This window comes from Vigna umbellata, chromosome 8 (assembly GCF_029865625.1).
Source record: "Vigna umbellata cultivar VRB3 chromosome 8, Vumbellata_1.0, whole genome shotgun sequence".
Classification (NCBI taxonomy): domain Eukaryota; kingdom Viridiplantae; phylum Streptophyta; class Magnoliopsida; order Fabales; family Fabaceae; genus Vigna; species Vigna umbellata.
The window spans coordinates 48534423-48561320 of NC_142172.1; the positions used below are offsets into that span (position 1 = coordinate 48534423).

The 26898-nt window shown below is 34.8% G+C and overlaps 4 protein-coding genes across 7 annotated transcripts; 3 read left to right on the forward strand and 1 right to left on the reverse strand.

Annotated features, from left to right (window-relative positions):
• Positions 1-880: 880 nt before the first annotated feature.
• LOC148194864 (uncharacterized) lies at positions 881-4406 on the reverse strand. Its single transcript, XM_088097279.1, has 6 exons — positions 3480-4406; positions 2794-3125; positions 2346-2619; positions 1846-2174; positions 1493-1599; positions 881-1046 (listed from the first exon to the last, which is right to left on the reverse strand). Exons 1-6 carry the CDS (start codon positions 4360-4362, stop codon positions 881-883), a joined length of 2091 nt encoding a protein of 696 aa, XP_087953405.1. The 5' UTR covers positions 4363-4406.
• A 3817-nt stretch (positions 4407-8223) lies between these two features.
• On the forward strand, positions 8224-11663 carry LOC124847135 (uncharacterized). Its single transcript, XM_047324550.2, has 4 exons — positions 8224-8782; positions 10103-10340; positions 10518-10695; positions 10884-11663. The coding sequence occupies exons 1-4, from the start codon at positions 8284-8286 to the stop codon at positions 11421-11423; spliced, it is 1455 nt and encodes a 484-aa protein (XP_047180506.2). The 5' UTR covers positions 8224-8283; the 3' UTR covers positions 11424-11663.
• A 265-nt stretch (positions 11664-11928) lies between these two features.
• LOC124847144 (phosphoribosylformylglycinamidine synthase) lies at positions 11929-15868 on the forward strand. Its single transcript, XM_047324559.2, has 7 exons — positions 11929-12668; positions 13144-13199; positions 13504-13613; positions 13737-13896; positions 14341-14433; positions 15272-15403; positions 15612-15868. The coding sequence occupies exons 1-7, from the start codon at positions 11972-11974 to the stop codon at positions 15669-15671; spliced, it is 1308 nt and encodes a 435-aa protein (XP_047180515.2). The 5' UTR covers positions 11929-11971; the 3' UTR covers positions 15672-15868.
• Positions 15869-19228: 3360 nt separating this feature from the next.
• LOC124847126 (CMP-sialic acid transporter 3-like) lies at positions 19229-26890 on the forward strand. Of its 4 annotated transcripts, none has more exons than XR_015781621.1 (16): positions 19229-19579; positions 19888-20093; positions 20984-21100; positions 21851-21907; positions 22317-22394; positions 22860-22904; positions 23190-23249; positions 23386-23508; positions 23626-23703; positions 24485-24554; positions 25407-25514; positions 25669-25802; positions 25889-25965; positions 26127-26172; positions 26268-26368; positions 26489-26890. XR_015781621.1 is itself a non-coding variant. In XM_047324530.2 (16 exons), the coding sequence occupies exons 2-15, from the start codon at positions 19926-19928 to the stop codon at positions 26316-26318; spliced, it is 1212 nt and encodes a 403-aa protein (XP_047180486.1). In that variant the 5' UTR covers positions 19229-19579; positions 19888-19925; the 3' UTR covers positions 26319-26329; positions 26641-26890. The 4 variants fall into 4 exon arrangements, 3 of the variants coding, with proteins under 3 accessions (XP_047180486.1, XP_047180484.1, XP_047180482.1); XM_047324530.2 differs by having other exon boundaries at positions 26268-26329; positions 26641-26890; XM_047324528.2 differs by having other exon boundaries at positions 19230-19579; positions 26268-26329; positions 26637-26890.
• Positions 26891-26898: the final 8 nt, after the last annotated feature.

Here is a 26898-nt window from a genome sequence, read left to right on the forward strand (position 1 = left end):
AATATATATATATATATATATATATATATATATATATTTTTTATGGGTCTTACATTCTCCCCAACAACAATTATTTTCGCCCTCGAAAATTATCTATTTAATAAAAGACTTTTTAACAAAAGACTACTTACAAAAGAGATATGGATATTCCTTTATCATAAATTCTTCCAATTCCCAAGTCATTTCCTCTGTGTCTTCATTCCAAAGTACCTTTGCCGTGCGAATATCCTTTCCTCTTAGCTTTTTCATTTGAACATCTAGTATACGCACTGGTCCAACGTCCATTGTTAAATTTTCCTTGACCTGGATTTCATCAACTTCTAACACATGCTTTGGATCTGGAATATACTTCCTCAGTTGGGATACATGAAAAACGTTATGCAATTTTGCCAATCGAGGTGGTAATGCTATCTCATAAGCCACTGACCCAATCTTTTTGAGAATTTGATACGGTCCGAGAAATTTTGGTGTCAGCTTCCTCATCTTGATAGCTCTCCCGACTCCTGTAGTTGGTGTTACTCGTAAGAATACGTGATCTCCTTCTTCAAATTCTAACGGTCTTCTTCTTTTGTCGGCATATGACTTTTGTCTACTTTGAGTTGCTTTCATCCGATCTTGGATTAATTTTATTTTTTCTGTGGTTCGTTGTAATAGCTCGGGTCCCACTGTCAGTGCTTCCCCATCTTGAAACCAACACAACGGGGTCCTACATCTTCTTCCATATAAAGCTTCATAGGGTGGCATACCAATACTGGAATGATAACTGTTGTTGTAAGTAAATTCTACTAATGGTAGTATCTCATTCCAACTTCCAAGATGGTCTAATACACAAGTTCTTAGCAAATCCTCCAAAGACTGAATAGTTCTTTCTGTTTGACCATCAGTCTGAGGATGATAAGCCGAACTCATCCTCAACTGTGTTCCCAGAGCCTTCTGTAGCGTCTGCCAAAACCTTGAAGTAAACCTTGGATCTCTGTCTGACACAATGCTTGTAGGTATGCCATGCAACCTCACTACTTCCCCGATGTATAACTCCGTCAGCTTTTCTAGTGACATACATTGATTAATGGGCAAAAAGTGAGCGCTCTTGGTTAGTCTATCAACGATAACCCAGATAGAATCGTGACCTTTTGATGATTTTGGTAAATGTGTTACAAAGTCCATCGAGATACTATCCCACTTCCATTGAGGAATGTCTAACTGTCGTAACATCCCTCCCGGTTTTTGATGCTCCACTTTTGCCTTTTGACACACTAAGCAGGCTGCTACAAACTCGGCCACATCCCTCTTCATTCCATTCCACCAAAATGACTCTTTCAGGTCCTTATACATCTTAGTCATACCTGGATGTATGCTAAGACGACTTTTATGGCCTTCATCCAAAATTAAATGTTTCAATTCACTCTTTGCAGGTATACACACTCTGTTCTTAAATCGAAGAATGCCATCTTTACTTAGAACGAACTCCCTGGCTTGATCGGTGTCCAACAACCTGATCCTTTGCTGCAACTCTTGATCCATTGACTGCTCAACCTTCACTTGTTCTAAGAAGTCACTAGTGATTACTAAATGACCACACCATATATGATCTCGGGTTAACTGCAACCCCAAGTTCATATCACGTAACTTTTCTAACAGTTCTAATTCCTTCACCATCAGTGTTGTTATCTGAGCTTGTCTCCTACTCAATGCATCTGCCACCACATTGGCTTTTCCTGGGTGATATAAAAGCTCGAAGTCATAGTCCTTCATATATTTCATCCATCTTCTTTGTCGCATGTTCAGCTCCTTTTGATCGAACAAATACTTTAGACTCTTATGGTCACTAAAAACTTGGAAACTTGCCCCATAGAGGTAGTGTCTCCATGTCTTTAATGCAAATACTACTGCTGCAAGTTCTAGGTCATGCGTTGGGTAGTTCTTCTCATGCGCCTTTAGCTGCCTAGATGCATAAGCTACAGGTCTCCTTCCTTGCATTAGGACGCACCCCAAACCTTGATATGACGCATCACAGTACACCTCAAAAGATTTGTTGGAGTCTGGAATGATTAATACTGGTGCTGACGTTAGCCGTTGCTTCATATCTTCAAAACTGGCTTCGCACTTGTCAGTCCACAGGAATGGTTGATCTTTACGAGTTAACTGAGTTAGAGGGCCTACAATCTTGGAAAACCCTTCGACGAAACGTCGATAATAACCGGCTAATCCTACAAAACTTCGTACTTCAGTTACTGTTTTCGGCCGCTCCCACTTTAGCACAGCTTCCACTTTAGCTGGATCCACTGAGATTCCTTGAGCAGAAATCACATGACCCAAAAATTTTACTTTCTCTATCCAGAACTCACACTTTGACAATTTCCCATACAGTTGATGTTTTCTCAAAATTTCCAACGCCATCCTCAAGTGTTCTGCATGCTTTTCCTTATTCTCTGAATAGATAAGAATATCGTCTATAAATACTACCACGAACTTATCTAAACATGACCGAAATATCCTGTTCATGTAGTCCATAAAAATCGCTGGAGCATTCGTCACGCCAAACGGCATTACTACGTACTCAAAGTGTCCGTAGCGAGATCTGAAAGCCGTCTTTTGTACATCTTCCGTCTTGACAAGAATCTGATGGTACCCAGATCTGAGATCAATTTTCGAAAACACCTCTGCTCCCCTCAACTGATCTAATAGATCATCGATTCTTGGCAAAGGATATTTGTTCTTTATTGTAACCTTGTTCAACTGTCGATAATCCACGCACAACCTTGAACTTCCATCCTTCTTCTTCACCAGCAATACAGGAGCTCCCCATGGAGACACACTTGGACGGATAAACTTCTTCTCCAACAGATCTTCGATTTGCTTTTTCAACTCTGCTAGTTCAGCAGGAGCCATTCTGTATGGAGCCATAGAAACCGGGCCAGCTCCGGGCACTAGATCTATTGTGAAATCGATCTCTCGACTAGGTGGTAAACCTGGTACTTCTTCTGGAAAAACATCAACATATTCTTCTACCACAGGTATTCCGATGATTTGTTCTTCAGTATTTCCTCTTTTCTCCTGAGCTAACACCACATAGCAGGTAGCTCCATCTTTGATATCTTTCGCAACGACTCGAGTTGAGCTTAGTTCTAAATCGTTTAAATTTAGAAACTCTATCTTTTGTTTCCCGCAGTCAATAAGAACGTGATTGGCAGTCAACCAATCCATTCCCAAAATAATGTCTAGATTTTGAAGGGGTAAGCAGATCAAGTTCACTTTGAACTTGCGTCCTGCAATTTGGATCGGGCATCCGACACAGACTGAACTGGTCGCAATAGGTCCCGATGCTGGTGTAGAAACTACTAATTCACACCCTAGATCATGCATCGATAATCCGAGTCTTTCTAAACATGCTAGGGATATAAAGGAGTGTGTGGCTCCAGAGTCAAACAAAACATATACGGATTCTCCTAACAACATACAGGTATGTAAGATTAATGTACCTGGCTTAGTAGCCTCTTCTACAGACATTGCAAATACTCTTCCTGTTGCCCGGGGCTTTACTTCAGCAGAATCTTGTTGTTGTGGTTCACCCACTTTCTTTTTCTTTGGACAGACATTAGCAAAGTGTCCCGGATCATTGCAGATGAAACATCTCTTCCCTTCAACTCTTTCCCCAATAAGTTTAGGGCAGTCACGTCTGAAATGTGTCCCTCCACACTCAAAACACTTCACTGTTCCTCGATATGATAATTGTGGTTTTTCATAAGGTTTTTTGTTGAATTTCATTGAAGATTCTCCCTTTGCAAGTCTGGAAACTCTACTTGGATCGAACTCCAACAATTCTATCATTCTGGCTTTCTCTACCAATGCTGGAAACTCTTGTATTTCCAATGGCATAAGTACCTTCTTCAGTTCATGCCTTAGTCCTCCCTCGAATTTTCGACATCTCCATTCTTCTGTGATATTCTGAGTATAAAACCTCGAGAGATAATTAAATTTTACTACGTACTCTTGTACTGATAACCTTCTTTGTTGTAAGGTCAGAAACTCCGCCTCCCTTGCAAATTTTGCACTGTTTGGAAAATATTTTTCCAAGAACCTTATCTTAAAGTTCTCCCAATTCACAGCCTCACCACGAACCGTCATCAACTGTTGCATACTTTCCCACCAATATTCAGCCTCACCCACCAAAAGAAATGATGCATAAGTTAATTTTTGTTCTTCTGAGCAAGTTATTACCCGAAAAATCTTCTCGTTCTGCCTTAGCCAAGAGTCAGCCTCATCAGGAGTAGCCTCCCCATTAAATTTAGTTGGATCATGCCTTAAGAAGTCATTCAAGCTAGAATGATTTTGAGGTACTTGATCAACTTGTTGTTGCTGCATCTTTGTCGAGTTTAAATGATTTCTTCAAAAAGATAACAATACAATTTAGCATATGATATCAATTTCCTCCAATAGTCATTTTCATCATAACAATTAATAGTTTTACTAAGAATAATAATTTCACTCCCCATAGTCCCAAAATACTTTCGAAAACCATTGCTCTGATACCATAATGTAACACCCAAATATTTTAAAGGGTATTACTGATAGTAGAGACTAAATTAATTTAATATCTCATATAAACAATCAAACTTTATTTCAATTACTCCAAAGTACAATACCAAACATACAAACTTTAAACAATATAGTCTTCACCATTGAAATTTCAACTTATAAGTTTTACACAACATAATCTTCCCAATACAAATTTATTCTTTTTACAAAAATTCCTGAAAGTTTTTCCCCGCATCTCTCTCATCTCTAAGCTTTTTCAACCGCATCTGCAACATTATCTAATCACATATAACATGAGTTATATGATCATAGTACAAACAAATAAAGGTAAGCCAACCATATCATAAAATCATTAAACTTGTAAAATAAAATATTGTAATCATGTATTTTTGCAATTGATAAAGTATCATTATTCCGATGTCATTAATTCATCATTATCAAAATCATCTTCCTCATTCCCATAAATCTTACAAGTGTACCATGCTTACTCATGAAGCCTTATGGTCAGACCGCTCTCTGCCTGCTTCCTTAAGCCTCACTTATATACTATGTCTTACTTTCTGAAGCCTTATGGTCAGACCCCTCTCTGCCTGCTTCTATAAACCTCAATGTTTCTTTGTTCATACCAAACTCTCATGGTATAACTCGATCATACTACTCCCGGTAGTAACATCATTTCATAAGTAATGAATTTCTCATATCCACCCCAACATTTCATAAAACCAACAATTCATACCCTCTTATCCACCTAACTCAATCATGTTCATTCTTTAATCATGAATTCATAATAACCCGTTTTGGTATCAATAAATTAAACATATTGCCAAATATCATGCTTCATATTATAAACTCATTTTGCCCATAACGAGTATAACTCAACATATTTTCACCAAACAAAGATTATGGATCAACAAAAATATATCAACATATCTTAGGAACTACATAATAAAGTATGGGCTCAATGTAATAACAAATAAAATATATATGAAGTTTTTACCATGATAACGTTATGCATCTACAATTGACTTATTTTATTTTATTTTCATCCTATTAGAGATCTTTCTTTACCCCAATTGGTCACCGGAGAGGACCCAGATGTCTGAACGCATCAAACTCACCTTCGACGCCAGCACATATGACTAGTCACAACTGACTGGACCAGGCCAGGGCTGCTCTATGATCAGGGATGTGCCAACTCAGGTTTTTAAGGTTCCTCTATCCTACCAACAAAGGGAGGCCCTTAATAATTTACAATTTATTTATTTAATTTATCTACCTTGTTCTCTTATGCTCTAAATCTAAAATACCTAATTTTAATATTTTACTTCCTCTCACAACAACCTCAAACAGTATCTGTATATTTAATACCCATATACAAGTTATTACAGAACCCTTTCTCCAAACCTTCCAACAAGATCAATTTCAGCCAACAAACTCATTCAATAAATTCATCACAATAAACATCCATAATAGAATTCATACAAGATAATTATAAATAATTAACAATAATAAAATATTACTATAAATGGTCATAGAAGAATACAATATTTGACAATCATAAAAATAATCTTAATATAAAATTTTATGGGGAAACAAGAAGTTGAATCTGGCAGAGCCGGTTAGACAACTTCTGATCCATCCAACAATACAATATAATTAAATAGCAAGAACAATACATGTCTGGGGAAATAAGAAGTTGAATCTGGCAGAGCCGGTTAGACAACTTCTAATCCTTCCAAAAATTGCAATAAAATAAATAAGTAAAGCAATAAATAGTTTGGGGAAACAAGAAGTTGAATCTGGCAGAGCCGGTTAGACAACTTCTAATCCTTCCAAAAATGTAATAAAATAAGTAAGGAAAGAAATAAAAAAAAATTTGGGGAATCAAGAAATTGAATCTGGCAGAGCCGGTTAGACAATTTCTAATCCTTCCAAACTACAATAAAAATAAATAAGGAAAACAATAAAATGTTTGGGGAAACAAGAAATTGAATCTGGCAGAGCCGGTTAGACAATTTCTAATCCTTCCAAATTACAAAAATAAACAACTAATAACATACAAATGGCATAACATATTCAACATCACAATTTACAACTATCACACTCGGATATCAACACAAAAGCATACTCTCATTTAAATTCAAGATCGTACATAAACAAAATATTCCATATTCAAGATTTAAGATCAAACAAAAGCAAAATATAGCATATTCAAGACTCAAGATAATATAAAAGGAATTACTCAAAGTTAGCTCCCCTTACCTCTATTCCAGACTTAGTTTCCTCTTCTCAAACCGTTCTCCGGAAACTTCCAGAATTTCCCCTCTTCAACTAGAATTTCCTCCAACTCTCTTCTCTCACAATTTCTCTAGAATTTTGGTGTAAATCTTCAGCCTCCCCCCTTGGCTATTTATAGCCAAAAATTTTACTATTCATTTTTACTATTCATTTCTACTATTCACTTTTACTATTCATTTTTACTATGCAAAAATTATTTTTTATTCACAATTCTTATCTCTGAATGATTAATTCTACGTGGAGTGTTCTCTTCCACAATTTATTTTAATATTTTTTTTTTAACCATTCACTATTCACTATTCACTATTTACTATTTACTATTTACTATTTACTATTCACTATTCACTTTTCTAAAAAAATCCTAAATAAGTTATCCAAATTTTGAAGCTTTCCCTCTAGAATTACTATAATTTTATATCCAAAAATTTACATTTTTCTATCCATTAAAATTATTATTACTAATAAAATGCTAAAAATTACTATTAGAAATATATATATATATATATATATATATTTTTTTATGGGTCTTACAATGACTATATTTGATCATTCAGTATTTAAATTAAAGTGTATAAGGTTCAAATTTATGTATTCATTTTGTTTTGTGGTATTTTGATTTTGTTCATTTCGTAATATTTTTTTTTTAAATTAAATATAATTTTAGTTTCTTGCGAAATGTATTTAATATATAAAAAAAGGACAGAATTAAGTTAAGATGATTATATTTATTTATTTTAAAAGTTTGAAAACAAAAATTATCAAAAATTTTGAATATGGATAAATTTTAATTTCACGTAAAAATTCAAAAATTAAAATATAGTTAACCATTTTATTTAATTTATTCGGGGTTGAGTTATATTAAACTTAATCTAATTGTAAAGAAAATCCAACTTAATATCTTTTATCCAATCCAATATCTTGTTAAAGGAATTTATAGTATTCAATCTAAAATCTTTATATACGTCAACTTATCACATATACGAAATTCCATGAAAATTCATAATTCAGGTATTTATTTAATTTTACACCAGAAAAATCAAATTAATTAATTAAGTAGGAGTTCAAGGTGAGAATATCTATATTATTTTGGAAATTTTGTGAAGTACCTTGTGTTTGCACTTTTGTTATGACAATTGTACATTATATTAAGGCAATGGTATATATATATATGAAATTTTATGAATACTATTTCAGTTAACAAAGATGACTTATGAATACTACATACGTATAAATACAAATCAAATACGTAAAATTTGTAGATTTATTTACAAAAACGGGAAATGGGAGTTTTGTTGGGCCGAAAGTTAAACAGTATTTTCGGAAGTGAAATTGACTGCGCCGTAAAAAAAAAAATCGTATTCAGGAGACGGCTATAAGTTGAAGTGTGCAAATGCTTGCGCCCTAACTCGTGTGCGAAAGAGAAAGCGCAGTGGAAAATTTGAAGAAGCGATGGGTGATGCTTCAGATTCCCAAGAACAACCCGTTCTTGAATCCGCAGAACTCGAAATGAAGAAGAAGCGATTGCTGGAAGAGCTCGAATCTGCGTTGGCGCCCAAAGACGCTGCTGTCAAAACGGTAACGGCGCTTCCTGCTTCCTTAGCCTTAGGGATCGAAGTCATCGACGAAACGGCGCTGCTGGACTCCGTCGTCAAGAACGGAGGACCAAAGCAGCCCTCTTCGAGAAGAAGAGGAGGAGGACCCAAGAACAACAACAGCAACATCGGTCATGGTCCGAGGAAAATCGAAGAGAGGCCGCCCAAATCGAAGTTCGCGCCCAAGAGTGGGAATAATAAGTATTCGCGAAAGGAGCTGGAGGCTCTCAGATTCGTCAACCTAACACAACAGCGTAAATTCTGGAAAGCGATACACGCTGCGTTTCAAAGCGCTGTTGCCAGCGAGTACGATACTTTAGCTTCCACTCCTCTTCCGCACAACAAACCAATCCTCAGTAAGTCGTTCTTTCTTTCTTTTCGGTTTCTTTGTTTCGGAATTCAAGAAACGGAATCTTTATGTGAATGTGCGGCTCTTCGTTCTAGTTGTCTTTTTTAAGGAAAAATTATCTGGTGGTAGCAGGATTACGTGTTCTGTTTGGTTATCGATAAGAATGTTCTGAAATTGGCACCGAATGTATTTGTTGTAATCTAAATATTTGTTGGTTCTTTGTTGTGTCGGTGTTTTGTTTGACCCGGGATCCTCATTGTTGACTGTTTCTTGCTTGTACCTTGAGATTTGCTGTTGAAATTTCCTTTCCTTGCTGTTGTTCACTTGACAATTACTAGAGTAATTTTACTTCGAATTTGCTTGTACCGTTCATCACTTTATGGTGTAACTGCATCCATCATTCTATAGTTGCCATTTCCCCCATTTTTATCCTTTTTCTCTTCTCCGGTTTTTCTGTTGGAGTTTTTAATGGATTCTTGTATGATTTTTATGTTTTAAAAATTTGACTCTAATCGTAAGATTTCAACGGACACTTCTATAAATTTTATGTTTTGAAAATTTGACTTCAATTGTATAACCTCAGACAGTGGGATAAGTATGGGCTATTGTTGATTATGTCATTGCATTATATTTCAAATTTCTTTTCACCGTGATTTCAATGGAGTCCGAGTGTTTTTTTTTTATCAATGAGATTTCTTTATTTTTTGGTGGCGGGGGGACGTTGGTATAAAAGGCTTTTCACTGCAAAATATAAGCATTTCTTTCTGGGGAAACTGTGCAAAACTTTACTGCTCCGATTTTTGTGATTCATATTGTGTCAATTTGATGTTTTCAATTTCTGTGATGGACAGGTGTGGCTGCTACTAACGGAAGATGGAGATATATGAATGTCTTTGTCCATTGAAGAATGAGCAGAAGGAACCTGGAACATATCTAATATGCAACATTAGTTGACAGTAGACTATGTTCTGATTAGGCACTGACTTCAGTGCATGGTTTCTTGTGTAAAAATCATTGTATATGAAAAGTCTTGTGCAGTAATCTGACTGTAGATTTGAATAATTACCATGGTCATGCCGTAATGACGATGCTTTGTTTTTTTAGCTCATTTCTGCTTTGTTGTATGTTGAGAAGTATATTGTTAATTTTTCAACACGAACTTCGATTTCTTGCCCACGTCGTGTTCTATATGAGAAGGACATAATTTCTTTACCTGATCATTCTTGCATTTACATATACTAAACTATATATTTATTCCCTTTTTAACCCTTATTAAATTATTAGCAAATTGTCAGTGCTGGTACTGAGTTTTTGTAATTGCTTTCAGGTGCAGTTTATTGTCAAAGTAGGGACAGTGAATTACAACACATGGGAAGTAGTGAAAATATTACGTCACACTCTTCTTCAATTGAGGATGAGGCCTCGATTGTAGAAGAATGTGATGAAGATGATGATAGTGATGATAATTATGCTAGCATCCAAAGGCCTGCCTTTTTGGTTGATGGAGAACCTAATTTTGATTCTGGTCCACCAGAAGATGGATGGGAATATCTTAGGCATGTCAGGTATAGTGCTAACTCTCAGAAGTTCAATTTTTTTTCTCTCTGCTTTCTGTTATACTTTCTCAATGTTGTTAAGTTAGAGCAGCTCCATATCTTGGGTCTGTTAAACGATGACGCTGTAGTTTACCAATTGAGTGAAAAAAACGTGGTTCGTAAACTGTATATTGTTTTCTTGAGCAGGTGGGAGGCAAATCATATGCCAAAAGTGAAGGTAGCAAAACTTGATAGAGGCAAACTGAACAAGGAACAGAGTGCTTACATGCCCAAGATTCCAGGTATTGCCAAGTGTCCAGATCATCTGTTGCCATTGAAACAGTGGGAGGATGTGTTTCTTGCTGAATTTTCAACACTGAGAACGGTAAGTTCATCATGAATTGCATTGCTGTCATTTTTTCTCAATTTATTTATTTATTTGGAATTACCAATACTCTCATCATCCAGGAGTCAAGAGTTGTGCAATTCCTGCACCACTTCTTTGACCCATTCGGAGTCCTTTAAATTTTTCTATATCACATTGTGCTCATTATTTCCCAACCTTTTTTCCAGAATCTCTCATGTCTTGATGGTTCAAGTGCCACATACTCTGGAAACCTTCGTATTCATCACTCGCAGTTAGTTGGGAATGATTGTGGAGAAATTTCTGGTGTTATGAACAAGGACGTCTTACTTGGTAAGACAAATGATGTACCCGCTAACTTGAGCGCTGAGGATAAGGACAGAACACTATCTCCAGAGAATACTGAATCGAAAACTTCAGTTGATCAAACAAGCAGTAGCTCCCCCAGTTCTCCTTTGCTTTCTGTAATCTTAGCAATGGACTCTGTAACCCGGGTAAAAGCTCTGCTGAAACGGATTCGCTTACTGGAGGCTGCAGACACTGTTAAAAGAGATGATTGCATGTGGCTCTTTGCTCTCTGTGCAACAGTTGATACTCCACTGTACGCAGACACCTGTGCTGCTCTCAGGAGTCTGCTGCGAAGGTGTGCTAGCATCCGTGCCGGAAAGGTTGCCCTGGATGACGAGGTTGTAATGTTGAATATATTGGCTACAATTTCGGGGAGATATTTTGGACAATCTGAAAACTGAATTACCAGTCTATAACTTTGTTATGACACGTTCTGTTTTTGGAATTGGGATATATAGCCGATGAGACTCATGCTATGGCTATAACTTACAGTGTTTTATAGTAAGCTATTTTTTTAACAATAATTTCTGCGTTAATATTATTGTTTTGGTGCGAATATGTATATTGCATGTCAAAACCTGTATATAAATGTGTAGCTCAATTAATATATGTTTGGGTTAAGAATTATTTTAGCTTTTAAACTTTAATGCAAAATTGAAATTTGAACAAACATTGAGATGAGAATGAGTAAATTGATGTAATAAACTCAAATGTTAAAAAAATTTATATAATTGAATTAAGAAGATTATATATATTTATTTTTAAGGTTTAAAAATAAGCGGACAATTATATAAATTTATATAATTGTCTACATACATAGTGTATATAAGCGGACATTGGTTTTTACATTTTGGGCTTGGGCCTATGGTTTGGAGGAAAGTATAAATAAAGGTAGAGGAGGGAAGTGGAAAAGCTGTTTTGTTGTGTTAGGAAAAAACAAAGTAGCTATATGTTTTCTGTCAGCACTTGTACTCTTCCCTCCCACTTCCCTCCACCCTACCCATGCCGTCGCCTCTGCCGACTCACCGTCGTCTGTTCCTCCTTCCGCCGCCGAAGCCGCAGCCGCAGACGCCACAACAAGGTCTTCCTCCCTGCCACCACCTCCACCTCTTCCTCATCCGAACACAAGTTCGAAGCTGTCATCGACCTCACTCCCCTGACCGCTTTCCAATCTAGCATTCGCCGATTCATACTTTCCGGAAGAGACGCTTACGTCGATTTGCAAACCCTCCTTACTCTCGACCACAACCGCAGACTCGTCGTTTCCTGCCGCCGTTCCACCTTGCATTTCCTCGGAACTTCGGCGGCTTTGACCTTGCTCACGTTTTCCGTTTTCAGCGTTTTGGCCCGATTGATTTCTAGGTTTTCGTCGTGGCGTCATAACGCTTCTAACAATAGGCCTCTTTTGGTGCGGAGGGACCGGAGTCTCGGCGGAAAAGAGGTGGTTGTTGCGTGGGGCCAGAGGAGCAATTCTAATCCGTTATCACCCGCGGTTCGGGACTCTGTGAAGCGCTCCACGAAGAATAAGGTTCGGTTTGAAAGAAAATTGCCCGAATGGTGGCCTACCGTTGTCAATGCCAACGGCTATGTTTTTGATGCGGGTGAACAGGAGGAATACAAGAGAGAGGCTTACAGAGTGGTTCGAGGTTTGTTTTCTCTTTTCCTCTTTTTATTCCTTTATCTTTTTAATTTTCTTGCGAAAGAAGCATAGAAAGATTAATTAAACAAGGTAAAGTTGTTTGTTTGAGGCTGAGAATTTGAGATGTCATCTCTCTTTTTTAGTCAGTGAATTTATTTATAGTAACAGAATAAAATCCTATTTCAACTTCTTATTATCAGAGAAGTTGATGACGTACTGGTTCCCTTTAACGGGGTCCATGACTATTCCATAAGCTTTTATCTTCAATTCCTGTTAATCGAAATGCATTGTTTAGCGATAATTTAATTTGTTAAAAGCAATTATAATGTGTTTCGTTCGTCCTACTTCTTAGTGTTCCAATCTCGGGATAAATAATGATTCTGTTCATGTGCTTTTTTGTAGGTATAGATACACATTTAATAATTTCTCTAGTGTTTTGCCATCCTTTATAACAAGTTGCAACTCACCCACTTGATTTCCAGCAATTACAAACAGTAGATTGGGCGGGAATGACATCATGGAGAGTGATATAGTTCAAGTGAGTTCTTTTCCACCTTTTTTTTTCTCTCCTGGGGATTTACTAATTATCAAATGTATATAATGAGTTGTGTTGTGTTGTGATTGTTGTCATTATTTTACTGCAGTAGCATGCCTTTTTGCCTTAGAACATGGTTCTTCTAAAATTTTCTGAAATGTAAGTGATACTGTGTATGTTAAAAACAATCACCGCTGATGGTTTCTGATTTTTTTTTTTTTATTAATGAGTGCTTATAATAAAAGGGAATCAGTTTGTCTCTCTTCTGATGACACTTGAAATGTTTGCTGCCCATACACATGAACAGTTACGTCAACTGTGCAGAACTTCCGGTGTGCAAGTGTCTGTTGAACCAACAAATGTCCGGGACAACTTGTATCGAGCATCTGTTAACTTTGTTTTAAATGTGTGCAGCAGGTGTGACATTATTAACCCTGGATTCTTGTCTATCTCTTTGTTCACTGCCAAACGGCACCTGTTAATCATGCTGTCTCCTCCTGTTTTCTGAAATTTGCTGGCGGTCACTCTGTTTCTATTCAGGGCACCAACTTACTCTACATCAATTGATATTAATGGTGAGGATGCTTCTCAATTCCTTGCTGGATTTGCTGAAAATATTGGCCTTCAAAATGTTCGTGCTGCAACAATTGTGTCTGCCGCTGTTGCTGCTCGCACGCGCTCCTGTCTTCTACAGGCTTGGGTAATTTTCTTACTCTAAATCTAATGATATGGTAATATTGCGTTTAAGCATTTGGGGCTCTGAAAAATTACATTTTTTTTAAACAAACATTAGTGAAGGCAGTTATATTTTCAGTTAAATAGTTGTTTATATTAATTTGTGTTTATAGAAATCTTTCTTTTGAATATGGTAGAACTCCATGCCATTAGATATGGCCATTATTGTGGCTTTTAAGTTTCCTTTGGTTGTCACTGGCTTGCATGCATGTAGAATCTATAATTGGTTTGCAGGTCTTAAAAATGAGTGACGAACTTTGAAGTATTGTAACTTAATGCCTGAAATTCTGGCCTCAGTCAGATAGTACTTTTTCATAAAGTTCATATTTGGCCTTTGGTTCTCTAAAAAAAAAAATTCCCTCTGGAATGCACTTCTAAATTCATGTTTTGTTATTCTTTTCAATTACAGGCTCTGGAAATGCAAGGAAAACAGGTTGAGGCTATGGTGGAACTGTCAAAGATATGCCTTCTTCTACGAATATTTCCTCCTGAGGAGTCGTCAGTATGTATCTTCAATAATAATTTGCAATTTATTCCATTAAATTTCAGCACATCCTTGGATGAACAATTTATATGCAAGAGCTTCTCCTATAGTAGTTAAGTTGATTCTTAATGTTAAGGACCATCTTAGCTGCTGCACCATTGAAGGAGGATCGGGTGGTGTGAGAACCAGTTCTTAATCATTGATAAGTAATTCAGAGGTAACTCGTGAGTAACCCATTTTAAAGATATAAAAAAGTTGTCGGATAATTTGTGTGATAAAAAATGAGTGAAAAGTCGCTAAACCTAAAACAGGAGACAAGTGGCATTTGTATGTAGTATTCTGTATAGATATTTGATACTTTCATCGTGTTTATTTTTATTTCACTAAACTTAATTTACCTGTTAATTCTTAATATTTGCATTAATGAAGAATGAATAATTTGTAGGGAGAATTTAAGTAAGGACACAAGTACCAAATGACAAAACATTGAATTCAGTTATCATTTTTTGATTCTTCATTAGAAATAGTTTTTTATTGGAAAAAAAGGGAAGTACGGGGAGGGAAAGGATAAGAAATCCACCAACTACATACACTGGGTGAAAAGAAATTACGGAGTGGAACTGATATTCTCAGCATCTATAACTGTGTGAAATGACAACTCCGTTAAAACAACCGATAGCAGTACACCAAAGATGGGTTAACAGAATCCTCTGACAAGTCACGTCCTCTGGTGGAATGCTGATTAGGATGAGGCGTTAGGTAGATAGAAAGATTTATCTTCTAACCTTGTCTGCTGCAGCATATGATTTATGTATTGCCACTTTCTACTGGCACTTACCGTGGTATTTGAATGCAGCCTGAAATGGAGATGGTTAGTCGGGGCCTCGAAAAGCACTTGAAACTGGAACAAAGAAAACACCTTATGTTTCTCTTTGGTAAAGTTTGTGGCGAAGACAGTCATAGGATTGCTAGAGAAGCGCTTGGTTTGGTGCGAACCTGTTATCCTGTTTTACGGATCCTGCATTGATAATTACTTGCATAGAATTTATTTTTAATATTATTGCGTCTGAAAGAATGTTCCCCTCGTTGAGTAATATGGGGGTTTTTGTTTTTTATTCTTATTCGAAGTTAGTGCTTTCGAACTTACTTCTATATTTTCCCTACTCATATATTCCCTTTCTCCTTTTTTTGTGTAGATGCATTCCCAAAATGGTAGCTCTGACCAACTTGAAGACACCACGCTCCCTGAAAATTAATCTCCGCCTTCAGCCTCGATTGGGAAAAACAACTGACTGAAGATGCATGCATTCCTTTAAAACATATACAAGATTAATTGTTTTTTATTACATCTGTTTATTCAATAATATTTAAATGGTTTCTTTCAGTAACGCATATTATTGTAAGACAGTTCTTTTATGGTCTCCAATGCTAGCATTTTAATGGTTTTATTGTATTTTTATCATTATTGATTTAAAGAGCAAATATGTCATCTGACTTTAACATAAAACTTATCACTTCCTCACTGTTACAGCTACCTAGCTTCATTTGATAAACAGACAACCATGACAGCGGGCACCAGGATGATCCTTGTTTAAGAATAAAGTACACACAAGGTTTAATTAAAATAAGTAATTACTAATAGTTGCTAACATGAAAATATTTTACAGGAGTGGGTGCTTTGCATAGGGCTGTGACGCCATGAGGTTTGATGAATTGAAGTGAAGATTTAGTTGATTGACGAGTGTTCCAGACCTTTGGGTGACACAAGGGTGGTGATTTTTATGGAGAATCTTGCTGAGGGGACATGATGACAGAAATTTGATGGAGTGGATTTTGCCTTGCAAGATGGTTTACATGCACTGTGTCTGTCAGTTTGCATGCAGAGACACGCATGCTATATTACGCCAGGTTAAACAATTCTCTTTATACTTTTGCTTGTGCTTCTGCGTGTGGTAGATTATTTGTAAGGATTATCTTAATAATTATTAATATTAATAGGAAATAAGTTTTTTATTCACTTAACTGCATTTTATTATTTTAAATATTACAATTATATGATTTTTTATTGAATAAAGAAAAAAATTATTGAATATGATATATAATTTCATGGTATAATTGTCCTCAAATCCATTATATCTTTTACACTTTAAATCACCTAAAGGGAAATTAATAATTAATTAATTAGTAATAACAATTATCTGACAGAACAAACATATATTTGGTAACAAATCATGGACTCCGAGGGTTGAAGGAATATACCATATGTTACACTAAGTAAACATTGAATGATCTCTCCATTTTTTTTTCTACAGTTTATATTCAGGTGAGCCCAATTAATACAGATAGGGTAAAGCACATTTACTGTGGTTTGCATACAATTGGAATCTCAAGTGCTTGGCCTACTAAACTGTCCTTTCAAGAATTCAATTTCAATAATTTTATGAACCAGTATAGTTAACAATTTTTTATGATTATTTTTTTATTCTGTGTTTTGACTGATGACTATTATTAATATGTAAACATTTTACAAGCAATAAATATACCTACTCGTACGAATTAAAGACCTATGGGTATTGTTTATTTTTTAAATATGATTTTTATTTATTTATTAGGTTAAACAAAAGAAGGAGAATAATTGTTTTATTTTCTTTTGCTTTGTTTATTTTTTATTTTATTTTATGATATATCATAAAAATGATTTGTAATTTATAGATGAGGTTTAATTTTACTCTATAAGTTTCAACCAAATATATTATTTTTTCAACATTTTATTGTAGCTTTTGATTATAATATTTAGATATTAAACATTTGACTTTGCTCTTTATAACATTTATATATCTTTATTTTATTTTATAAGATATTATGTCATGTTGGCAAAAACATGAATTAATTTGATATTAATGACAGAGAATAACCTTTGACCTTTGAATCAATATGGGTCCATCTTGATCTGCAGTCACAATTTTTGTATTGCCATTGCTTATTTTTTTAGGCATTTGTTTCAATTATATTGCAAGACACGAAACAAAAACATTCATCAATTATTTTCAAATCACATCAAATGCTGCTAAATTTTGTATGCACATATTTTTTTTTTCAAATTTAAAAATACGAACAAATTGTTATTTTTAAAAAAGCAGTGTAAAGAGCACGAAGATACAAAATAACAAATCTTATCAAATAGCTTATTTTGTCTTTGTAAGACAATTTTAAATAGATGAGAGAATATTTGAATAAGCACTCGGAATCTTTGTTGAATATTATAAATTATTAAAAAAATACAAGTCCCAAAATTATTAAAACATATTAAAAAATGAATAATGGTGAAACAATGTATACTGTTTTGAGCATGCGTTTAATAATTTTTAGATGATATATGCTATGAAAAGGTGGTGGAGGAATTCCTTTTTATTGAACATGACCTTTTGTCTCTAAAGTTTTAATATCAAAAGACTTTTAGTGAGGACAACATTCAAAGCTAATAAAGATTCAAACAAAAAACTCAACAAGTCAAATCCCAAAAGACAAAAACATGATAACTGATAAAGTATTTTACTTGATTCTGGCTATGTTCAACTCAAAAACTAGAAAGAAAGAAAAAATATTAATAAAAAAATAAAAGTATTTGAAATGAGAAATCCCGTTGAGGGCCATAAAGTTGATACTAAAAAAGGATAACAGTCATAAAAATATTCCATATATAAAGAATTGATTGTGTATCATATAAATCCGAAATACATTTACGTTTATTTGATTAATTTAGTAAAAGAACATGTTTGTTATAATAACCATAACTACTGTGGTTAACATAATTATATGTTTTAATTGCTTAGAAAGCAAAAGGTTCAGTAGAATTTCAAAAGAAATGAATAAACACAGTATTAATTCGTGACATCTGTGTATATGTTGTAATTTTATTTTGTAATAATATACCATCGTTAATGGATAATGTGAATATTTTCTTACAAGACAATAATATATATATATATATATATATATATATATATATATATATATATATATATATATATATATATATGTATATATAAGTTTTGTATTTGTGGACAAAATCTTACTAATAACCAAACTGTATAAAGTTCTCTAGCTGAAATAAGTTTTTAAAAAGTAAATCTGCCAACAGATAAACTTATAAATATTTTTTCACAACTTAACTGAAATCATTAATTTTTTAAAGAAATAAAATTAAAAGGTGAGGTTTTCCAAAGAGAATATGCAGTATATTCACTGATATTGATATTTTCTTACAACAGAATTAATGTTTTTTTTATGTTTAATAACCGGGTTTACCATAATAAAGCTCCATAATCTCTGACGTGATTGTAAGTAGTAATTGTGTGGGTTAAGAAGGAATAAAAGAAAGTATGGGCATATAGAAGAATATTGTGGTAGGTTTTTGTGCATCAACCAAATGGTTTCCATAAATGAATTATTATTATTATTTTATATATATAAGAGGAAAGCTTATTGTGTAAATTTTGGTGGAGGGAGTGAGAGAGAAGAATCCTGAAAGTTGAAGCGAAAGAAACGTGTAACCTGAATGAATAGTTTGGTATGTAAGTTAAATAATAATAATAATAACAATAATAATATTAATAATATAGGAATGGAGAAGGGGTAATTCCACTCAACCAAAAAAATGAACCGAACCTATGCAGCAACACTGACACACCAAACTACAAACCCCCCTTTGACTCCACTTTGTTTCCTCACACATGCCTCATTGGCCCCTCACTTTGAAACGCGTCGTTTGCAGCTTTACACCCAAAATCATTTTTTTATTTATTTATTTCTTGTTGTGTGAGTTCAAAGCAAACAAATTAAGCCATAAAACGCTCTCTCTTTTATTCCAAATCGCAAATCTGGAAAACAAAAACAAAAACAGAAAGCAGTCCTCTCTCTCTCTCTTTCTTTCTCTATTTCTAAATCTCTCCCTCTCTCTCTCTTTGCAAATTTAAAATCCAATTTCCATTTCCATTCACAGAAAGAAGGAAAGAAGGAAGGAAACACAGTGAAATCGGAATCGTTTTTTCTGTCTGAAATTCGCAGGCGCGCTCGTTTCTCTGTTGAACAGCTTCGAATCGCTTGCCGGCAGCTGCAGATCAATTCGAGTTTCACCTGAATGCTCCTTCTGGACTCGATTTAGGTTTGTCTTTGCTTTCTCAAATCTGAATTCCACGCTTATCACGCATTAATATTGTGTCGGTGACGACTTAATTTCTTTGTCGTGTTTCATTCAGTGCAAGATCTCAGTTCTGCGTAATCATATTTCGCTTGATTTCGTAGGTCTTGATTTGTTATCGTAGGGATCTCTGTTTTCTTTTGGATTTCGCATTTAATTTCGTTTTAGTTTACGTTGTCTTAGGCTGTTTTGGAAGAGCAAGATCTGTTGTGTTGTTTGGGAGAGTGTATGGATGAGCTTATGATGAATAGTTTTTGTTGATTCCGTTGCAGATCGAGTTCTTCATACCCTGGTAGTGTGGGAAATTTATATGAAGAACGGGATGATAGAATGCAGTGTTTGCCATTCCAAATTGGTTTCCCCTTCCTCCAAAACTATCTCAAGGGCTTATGATCGCCACAAAAATAGGATAACATCCAAGCAACGTGTACTCAATGTCTTTTTGGTTGTTGGTGATTGTGTTCTTGTAGGCTTCCAGGTGATTTACCTTCTCTTATTGAATATTCCTCTCAAATGTTAAATTAATGAAATGGAAATATAATTGAATAGCTATGAAGCTCATACTTCTTAAGACACTAAACATGACACAGACATTATGAGTTATGACATGGCTAGTGTGAAAAATACATCACATCCCGCACATTTGTGATGTTTTGGATCCTCTTTGGAGTCGGAAACTGGTGTTTCTGGCCATGTGCTGTGAGTGAATATACTCTGCTTTTCTGTGTGGATTGGCAATATCTCTGGCATTCACATGTTTAGTGATTTGGAGTACTAATTGGATTTGATATCTAGAATTATATATCCTTTGTTTGCTTTGGATGGGAAAAACAAATTCTCTTGCATTCACATGTTTAATGATCTGAAAGCTAATTTGGTTGGATATTCTGGAACTATATACTTTTTGTACATTTGACATGGATGGTTTAACTTATTCAAAGAACTATCTTGCATGCCAATCTATATAAGTGTCATTTCTTGCGTTATGTCTAGTTGGCAAAGGAAATAAGGAATTTAAGCAGCAGGATTCCAAGGCTTTAGGAGAGAGGCTGAAAGAAGTTGGCTCAAACTTTGGCATTGTGAATAGTAACTTAGGGATGCTATGATGGCTGTGATGAAGCATATTTGGCATTGTGAATAGTAACTTATGGATGCTATGATGGCTGTGATGAAGCATATTACAAACCCTAAAAAAATTGCTTCGTATGCATAGTTCATTTCATTGACTTGCAGATCTATTTTTCGATATTTGCTAATCTAATGGTCTGATGTACAATGAAGAGTTCCCTGCTGTTAATTTGATAACTCTTGTGAGTTTTATGCTTGTTGTTTAGCGACTGACAAATGTTATTTCTTTTTAATTGGCAGCCTATCCTTGTCTATATGTCCAAGGTGGATGGGAAGTTCAATTTTAGCCCTATTAGTGTTAATTTTTTGACCGAGATTACAAAGGTTTTCTTTGCTATTGTTATGCTTATTCTCCAGGTTAAGATCATTTTCCCTTTGTCTATACTCATATTTTCTGTCTTTTCAATTACTTATAATTAAAGCATGTGTCAAGTGAGAAGTAAATTATCGAAGTGACACTAGCACATACATTGAGGTAAATCATTAGTAAATTGAGGTTTCACTAAGAGTTACTGTTTTTTTCTATTGTGGCAGGACATACCGTAATTTTCTTTAGTATTAGATCATAGAATATTAGAATTTATAAACTCAAAACAAGAGTGGAAATAATAACTTCTTGGTTTTCAATGATAGTATTCCTAGTTACTTTGGTGTACGCACCATTCAACAACAAAAGATAATCCCTTTGAGGGCTGTAGATCCCCAAAGTGAGTTTTGCCTCTCCCAACAAAGGTTTTTCGTACATAGTTATGAATTGAACCTGGTCAACATAATCAAGCGATCTGGTTATCTGCCAACTATGTCCTACTTTGTAAAGGTATAAATGATTTTCAGGCAATGAAGTGGGGACCAAGGTGCCAACTGGTAATTTTTGGGATCAGGATCAAGGCTTGATGATATGGCATATATTTGAACAAAATCAACTCAGTTTTTGGAAAAATATTTTCAGTGTCTTTTGTGGAAGAAAACCAGTATGGGCAGGTTGATAAGTGAAAGGAAACATATTATTAGTTGTAAAAGAAGATAGGCCAGTGCTTCTGAGTCTTCTTGAAACTCATAATTGTTTTACATTCATGTAAAGTGGTAAATGGTTTGTTCATTGTGCAGGCTAGGCATCAAAAAGTTGGGGAGAAACCTCTTCTCTCAATTTCTACATTCATGCAGGTACAATGATTTAGAATTTAAATTTTGTATCAATTAACAGATTTTTGAGACCCATATACTTTTTTATATAGATAATTTCTTAAGCTTTTTGTCAATTGCTAGCTGTAGGGTTCTCTGCTTCCTGGGATTGAACTGGATTACTCAGGTCACATAGTATAAGCATATTTTGTATAAGATCAACAAATACTCACCAACTACTTTACTACCTTAGAGAGTGCATTTGTAGCGCTGTGTTTATTCTTGGGTCTCAATACAGTAAATATGGAATGTGTGATAGCATCTTGTTTTTAAGTTTCTTAGTAATTATTCTTTATATATCACCAAATTTAAACATCTTCCAAATTCAATATGTAGTTTTTTCCAATAGATTTTGATATTTATTTTGTATCTGGTATTCTGTCACTTGTAGGCAGCTCGTAGCAATGCCCTTCTGGCAGTTCCTGCACTTCTGTATGCTATAAACAACTATCTGAAGTTTATCATGCAGGTATGTAGAATTAGTCCATAAACTATGCATATGCAAGGATTGAAGCTAAAATGTTTGTCACTAGAGATCTTTCTTTTGCTGCTGAAATGTTTTAGTTCAAGAATCAGTAACTTTATTTCTAATTCATGGGCTTTTGCCCGAAGGGGATGTTGGTAGTACATATTGTTAATTTGCTTCTCCAAATGAGAAAGACAAATACCGGAAGTTATTATAAAAGCACGATGGATTGCTCATTGCTTGTTTTGATACCGGGATTACTGATTTTTCAGAATATTGATTTGTTAGTTATCACTTATATATGTTTGATATTCAGTGAGATTAGAATCATATTCGTTATTTTAAAAGTAAGCCATTAATTTAAACTGAATCATGTAATGAAAATTCATGACTTGTTATTGTTCAGTCACATACTAAGGAATTATCCAACCTAAGGTAACTTACAAATTGATTTCACATTTCATGCAGCTTTATTTTAACCCTGCTACTGTGAAGATGTTAAGTAATTTGAAGGTAATTTCTATTTCACTATTCTGAATGATTGAATTTCAGTATTATTTACAGCTAAGTAATAAGTTGCCTATGCATTGCATGTGGTATAGCCCTTGTGATGGCTGCTTGAAACCTCTTAAGTAAATGATTACTTATGCTCAGCTGTTTGAGCCTTGACTGATTTCTTTTTCCTTTGGTTATTTTTCTGACAATTATTCCTTGAAACAATTGGACATATTATTCTCTTACTACTTTGGTTAATTTGAATTAGTTTGTAAAGTAGTCTCTTGACTTTGCATGTTTCAGGTTTTAGTAATAGCACTTTTGCTAAAGGTGATTATGAAGCGTCAGTTTTCCGTCATTCAGGTTAGTGTGTTAGACTCTCTTGTCATTGTTTGGTCTTTACTGTTGAACCTTGGCGAGTTGTGATCCTTATATAAGTCCCAATTTCTTATTCTCCTTACATTTTTGCTGAAAGATTGATTTATTGGTTTTACTACAGTGGGAAGCTCTTGCTCTCTTGCTCATTGGTATAAGCGTTAATCAGCTAAGATCTTTACCTGAAGGAACTACAGCTTTGGGTCTTCCTGTCACAATGGGTGCATATCTCTATACATTGATCTTTGTAAGTGATTTGTTATTTATTTGTTTGATATATTATTACTGTGCTTTTGTTTATAAAAACAAAATTGGTTATATGCTATAATTCGTTGAATTTCTTAACCTGGGAATTATTTTGCAGGTCACTGTTCCATCCTTGGCCTCTGTTTATAATGAGTACGCATTGAAGAGCCAATATGATACAAGCATTTATCTGCAGGTGAAGCGCTAGGAATTGCAATTTTTTCCATTATTGGACTGCGTCTTAATTAAGTCCTAAAAATAAGTTCAAAATTGTGCTTCGTCAAGGAATGGGAAATATGATTTCCTCCTAAAGCTGTACCGCCTACAGTGTTACTTAGCTTTAGTTCAGCCTTTTCGTGTTTTGACTGGCCACTGAGGCCCGAGGCTTTGCTTATAAGGTTGGGGATTGGATGGGGTTTTAAGTAGATCTCTTTGAAAATTGACATAAAATGTTAGCGGAAATTTAAGAGAAAGAAATTAACAATGATGCTCAGTGACTAACTCCAAAAATCATTTTGACATCCTGGAGGACAATGGAATAAATGTGTAGTTTCAAGAACAGCAGTTTAATGGTGCAGTCTGCTAGGATTCTCTAACTATATGTTAGGGATGGAGAGTTTACGAGTGAAGGAATAAAACATTAAATGCCCAACTGCCTTAACTGCCTTAGCAGTTAGGAGGAGAGCGGGGTTATTGGTTGTATAAATAGCAAATAATCAATTGTAGTGGGGGGTGGATTGTTTGATTGTAGTCTAACAGGGTTTGTCATCCTGAGGAGGGAGGTTAGGCTCTCTAGAGGGAGGTTATGCTCCCAAACCCAGTCCTTGTAAAGAGATTCGTTTACGGTGAATAATAGCAAAACTCATTCTTTCATTTCTGTTTCTATCTTTTGAGTGTTTTCTTGTTAGGTTCCAAACCCAGGAACCTAACACTATATCTTTTTATCACTCATTAATTCTCTGTTTCTTGATTTACAGAATCTATTCTTATATGGATATGGAGCTATATTCAATTTTCTTGGGATACTCGGGACTGCTATTTTCAAAGGTGATAATTAAATCTCTAGTTTTTGGGTACTCGTGTGCACTTTAAATATGACACTAAGCTGTTAAGAGAAAAAGAAAGACGAGACTCAAAGTAGACCTCATGCGTTTCATTTTGTGAAATAAAGCAAAAGATTTGATTAATTTTCCCTAAAATCTGAAGTATTAATTTCAAGGTTAATCTCTTGGGTTTCATTCCATGCATTAAAACTAGATGACAGTTACATTTCGTTCCACAAATTAAAAAGAACCAGTGAATTAAATTACTACTATTGTCTACTGTGGAGAAGCTGTTGTACCCAAGTCCTTGTCTGCTAAATGTTTTTACAGTTTCACAAGTCAGCATAGAATTATTTCTGTACTACGATACATTAACAAGTTACCAGACAGCAACATTATGGTTACACCAAGACACCCTTTGGCGTTTCAGACTGCAACAAAGAAAATAACATCAGGAATTTGATGCTGCTAATATCAACGAATTCATCTTATGATGCACTAAGCTTAGAAGTACTTGGTTTAATTAATCTCATAATCATCTTTCTAATTCAAAACGGATCATTACAAAAGAGCATGTGAGGGAGTTGGCAAGTGATGAGCAGTTATGTGCTTCGGGATATTTGTTTGTTTTTGTCATAAATCATAGTGTTTTTCATGATGAATGTGGCAGCAAATAGTCATTTTATATGCCACATTGAGCTTCCTTGTAAGCTGATTCCATTATCTAGTACAATCGGTGATGGTTTAATTCTGTTTGTTTATTCAATCTCTATTGATAGAAGAACCTGTTTATGCCTTTTATGCTTATAGTTTTACTTTTTCTGAGGCTCAAACTAACCTATTTAAAAATTTCCAGGGCCTAGTAGCTTTGATATACTACAAGGTCATTCAAAAGCCACGATGCTATTGATCGCAAACAACGCTGCTCAAGGGATTTTATCCTCTTTCTTCTTCAAATATGCAGGTCAGTATTCAAATATACATTTTTGTTCTTTATGCTGCATTTATTAGAATCTAAAACAAAATGCTGGTATAATATAATTTATCTTAAATTATGTTTTTTGCAGACTGACATGCTATTTATCCGTTCTCTCAATAACAAATTTAATGTGTTGTAGATACAATTTTGAAGAAGTACTCATCAACGGTAGCCACAATCTTTACTGGTATAGCATCTGCTGTACTATTTGGACATACTTTAACGATGAACTTCGTTATCGGCATTTCTATTGTATTCATCTCAATGCACCAGGTATGTTGAATTTGGACGATTCGATTTTGTATCTGACAATTTAAAAATGTTCCTTTTGTATCACACTGTTTACGCTTTCTTTTCAGTTCTTTTCACCAATTGCAAAAGCTAAAGATGAACAGAATGGTGTGCTGGAACTGCATGATGTTCATGACAGACAAAGGTACTGCTATTTCTTCACCGATCTCAAGATTTTCCTTTTTTTAGCTTAGTCACTGATATGTTTATTTTGGGTTCAGAGAATTCTACAATTCAAATGCTTTCATTTTTTTCCTGGTCATTGTGTATTTAATTGGTTGACCCAATACCTTTTGTTCATTCCAGATCAAAGGATTCCTTTATAAATATGGCAGCTGGAGCAAATGAGGAGGTGTGGATCTGTTATCTCATTGTTTTATAACTGAGTTATTTTATGCTTTCTATTGTGATTGACCAGGGTTTTGTTGTTAATATGTATATTTATAGGCTTCTCATCGCGTGGGACATGATGAGAGACAGCCACTTCTTCCCTCCTAGATTGATCTACTGTATGTTCTCTGTCCTTTTCCAGCCCAATCTATACCTGTGTTAGTACTAATAAATATCTTAATTTTTTCGTCAATTCAACTATCCCATTTTCTACAGGTTTATGACCATTTTTCTTAAGCTATGAACAATCCAATCATTTTCGGTATATATTATTGCAGGAGTTTTCATAAAAAACAATTGGTTATATTGCTGGTATCATTTGACCACGTCACACATTTTAAAGTCAAAATAAAGTAAAAGAAAATTATTTCTGCCTTTCTGGGATAGCTTTCCTCTGATGGGATTCTCTCTACTTGGTTCATGAAGAAAGGCATGGAATCTTGACTTCAGGAACTGGTCAACAAGCCATGACTTTCAGCTGCTGAAGATTTTGATAGAGCATAGAGAATGGCTACGCAAGAGCTTTAGGCATATCAATGTGGATTCACGTGTACTACATTTTTTTTCTTGGACATTATATTTCTCTTTCTCAATTTGCTTTGATGGTATATTTACCTTATCCTGGCCTAGAAGAATTATTGTGTTATTATTTACATTTATTACATGATTTTGGCATTTCATCTTTATG

Excerpts from the sequence above, each read along its gene's own strand:
- LOC124847135 (XM_047324550.2), top strand. The coding sequence starts at position 8,284 with ATGGGTGATGCTTCAGATTCCCAAGAACAACCCGTTCTTGAATCCGCA. Across the intron at positions 8,783-10,102 it reads GCACAACAAACCAATCCTCA|GTGCAGTTTATTGTCAAAGT; the intron begins GTAAGTCGTTCT and ends AATTGCTTTCAG. Across the intron at positions 10,696-10,883 it reads AATTTTCAACACTGAGAACG|AATCTCTCATGTCTTGATGG; the intron begins GTAAGTTCATCA and ends CCTTTTTTCCAG.
- LOC148194864 (XM_088097279.1), bottom strand. The coding sequence starts at position 4,362 with ATGCAGCAACAACAAGTTGATCAAGTACCTCAAAATCATTCTAGCTTG. Across the intron at positions 3,126-3,479 it reads AGAAGAGGCTACTAAGCCAG|AACTAAGCTCAACTCGAGTC; the intron begins GTACATTAATCT and ends TAAACGATTTAG. Across the intron at positions 2,175-2,345 it reads GTATGGGAAATTGTCAAAGT|GGTTTTCCAAGATTGTAGGC; the intron begins GTGAGTTCTGGA and ends GTTTCGTCGAAG.
- LOC124847144 (XM_047324559.2), top strand. The coding sequence starts at position 11,972 with ATGTTTTCTGTCAGCACTTGTACTCTTCCCTCCCACTTCCCTCCACCC. Across the intron at positions 14,434-15,271 it reads TTCCTCCTGAGGAGTCGTCA|CCTGAAATGGAGATGGTTAG; the intron begins GTATGTATCTTC and ends ATTTGAATGCAG. Across the intron at positions 15,404-15,611 it reads CTAGAGAAGCGCTTGGTTTG|ATGCATTCCCAAAATGGTAG; the intron begins GTGCGAACCTGT and ends TTTTTTGTGTAG.
- LOC124847126 (XM_047324530.2), top strand. The coding sequence starts at position 19,926 with ATGAAGAACGGGATGATAGAATGCAGTGTTTGCCATTCCAAATTGGTT. Across the intron at positions 21,101-21,850 it reads TTGTTATGCTTATTCTCCAG|GCTAGGCATCAAAAAGTTGG; the intron begins GTTAAGATCATT and ends TTCATTGTGCAG. Across the intron at positions 21,908-22,316 it reads CAATTTCTACATTCATGCAG|GCAGCTCGTAGCAATGCCCT; the intron begins GTACAATGATTT and ends TGTCACTTGTAG.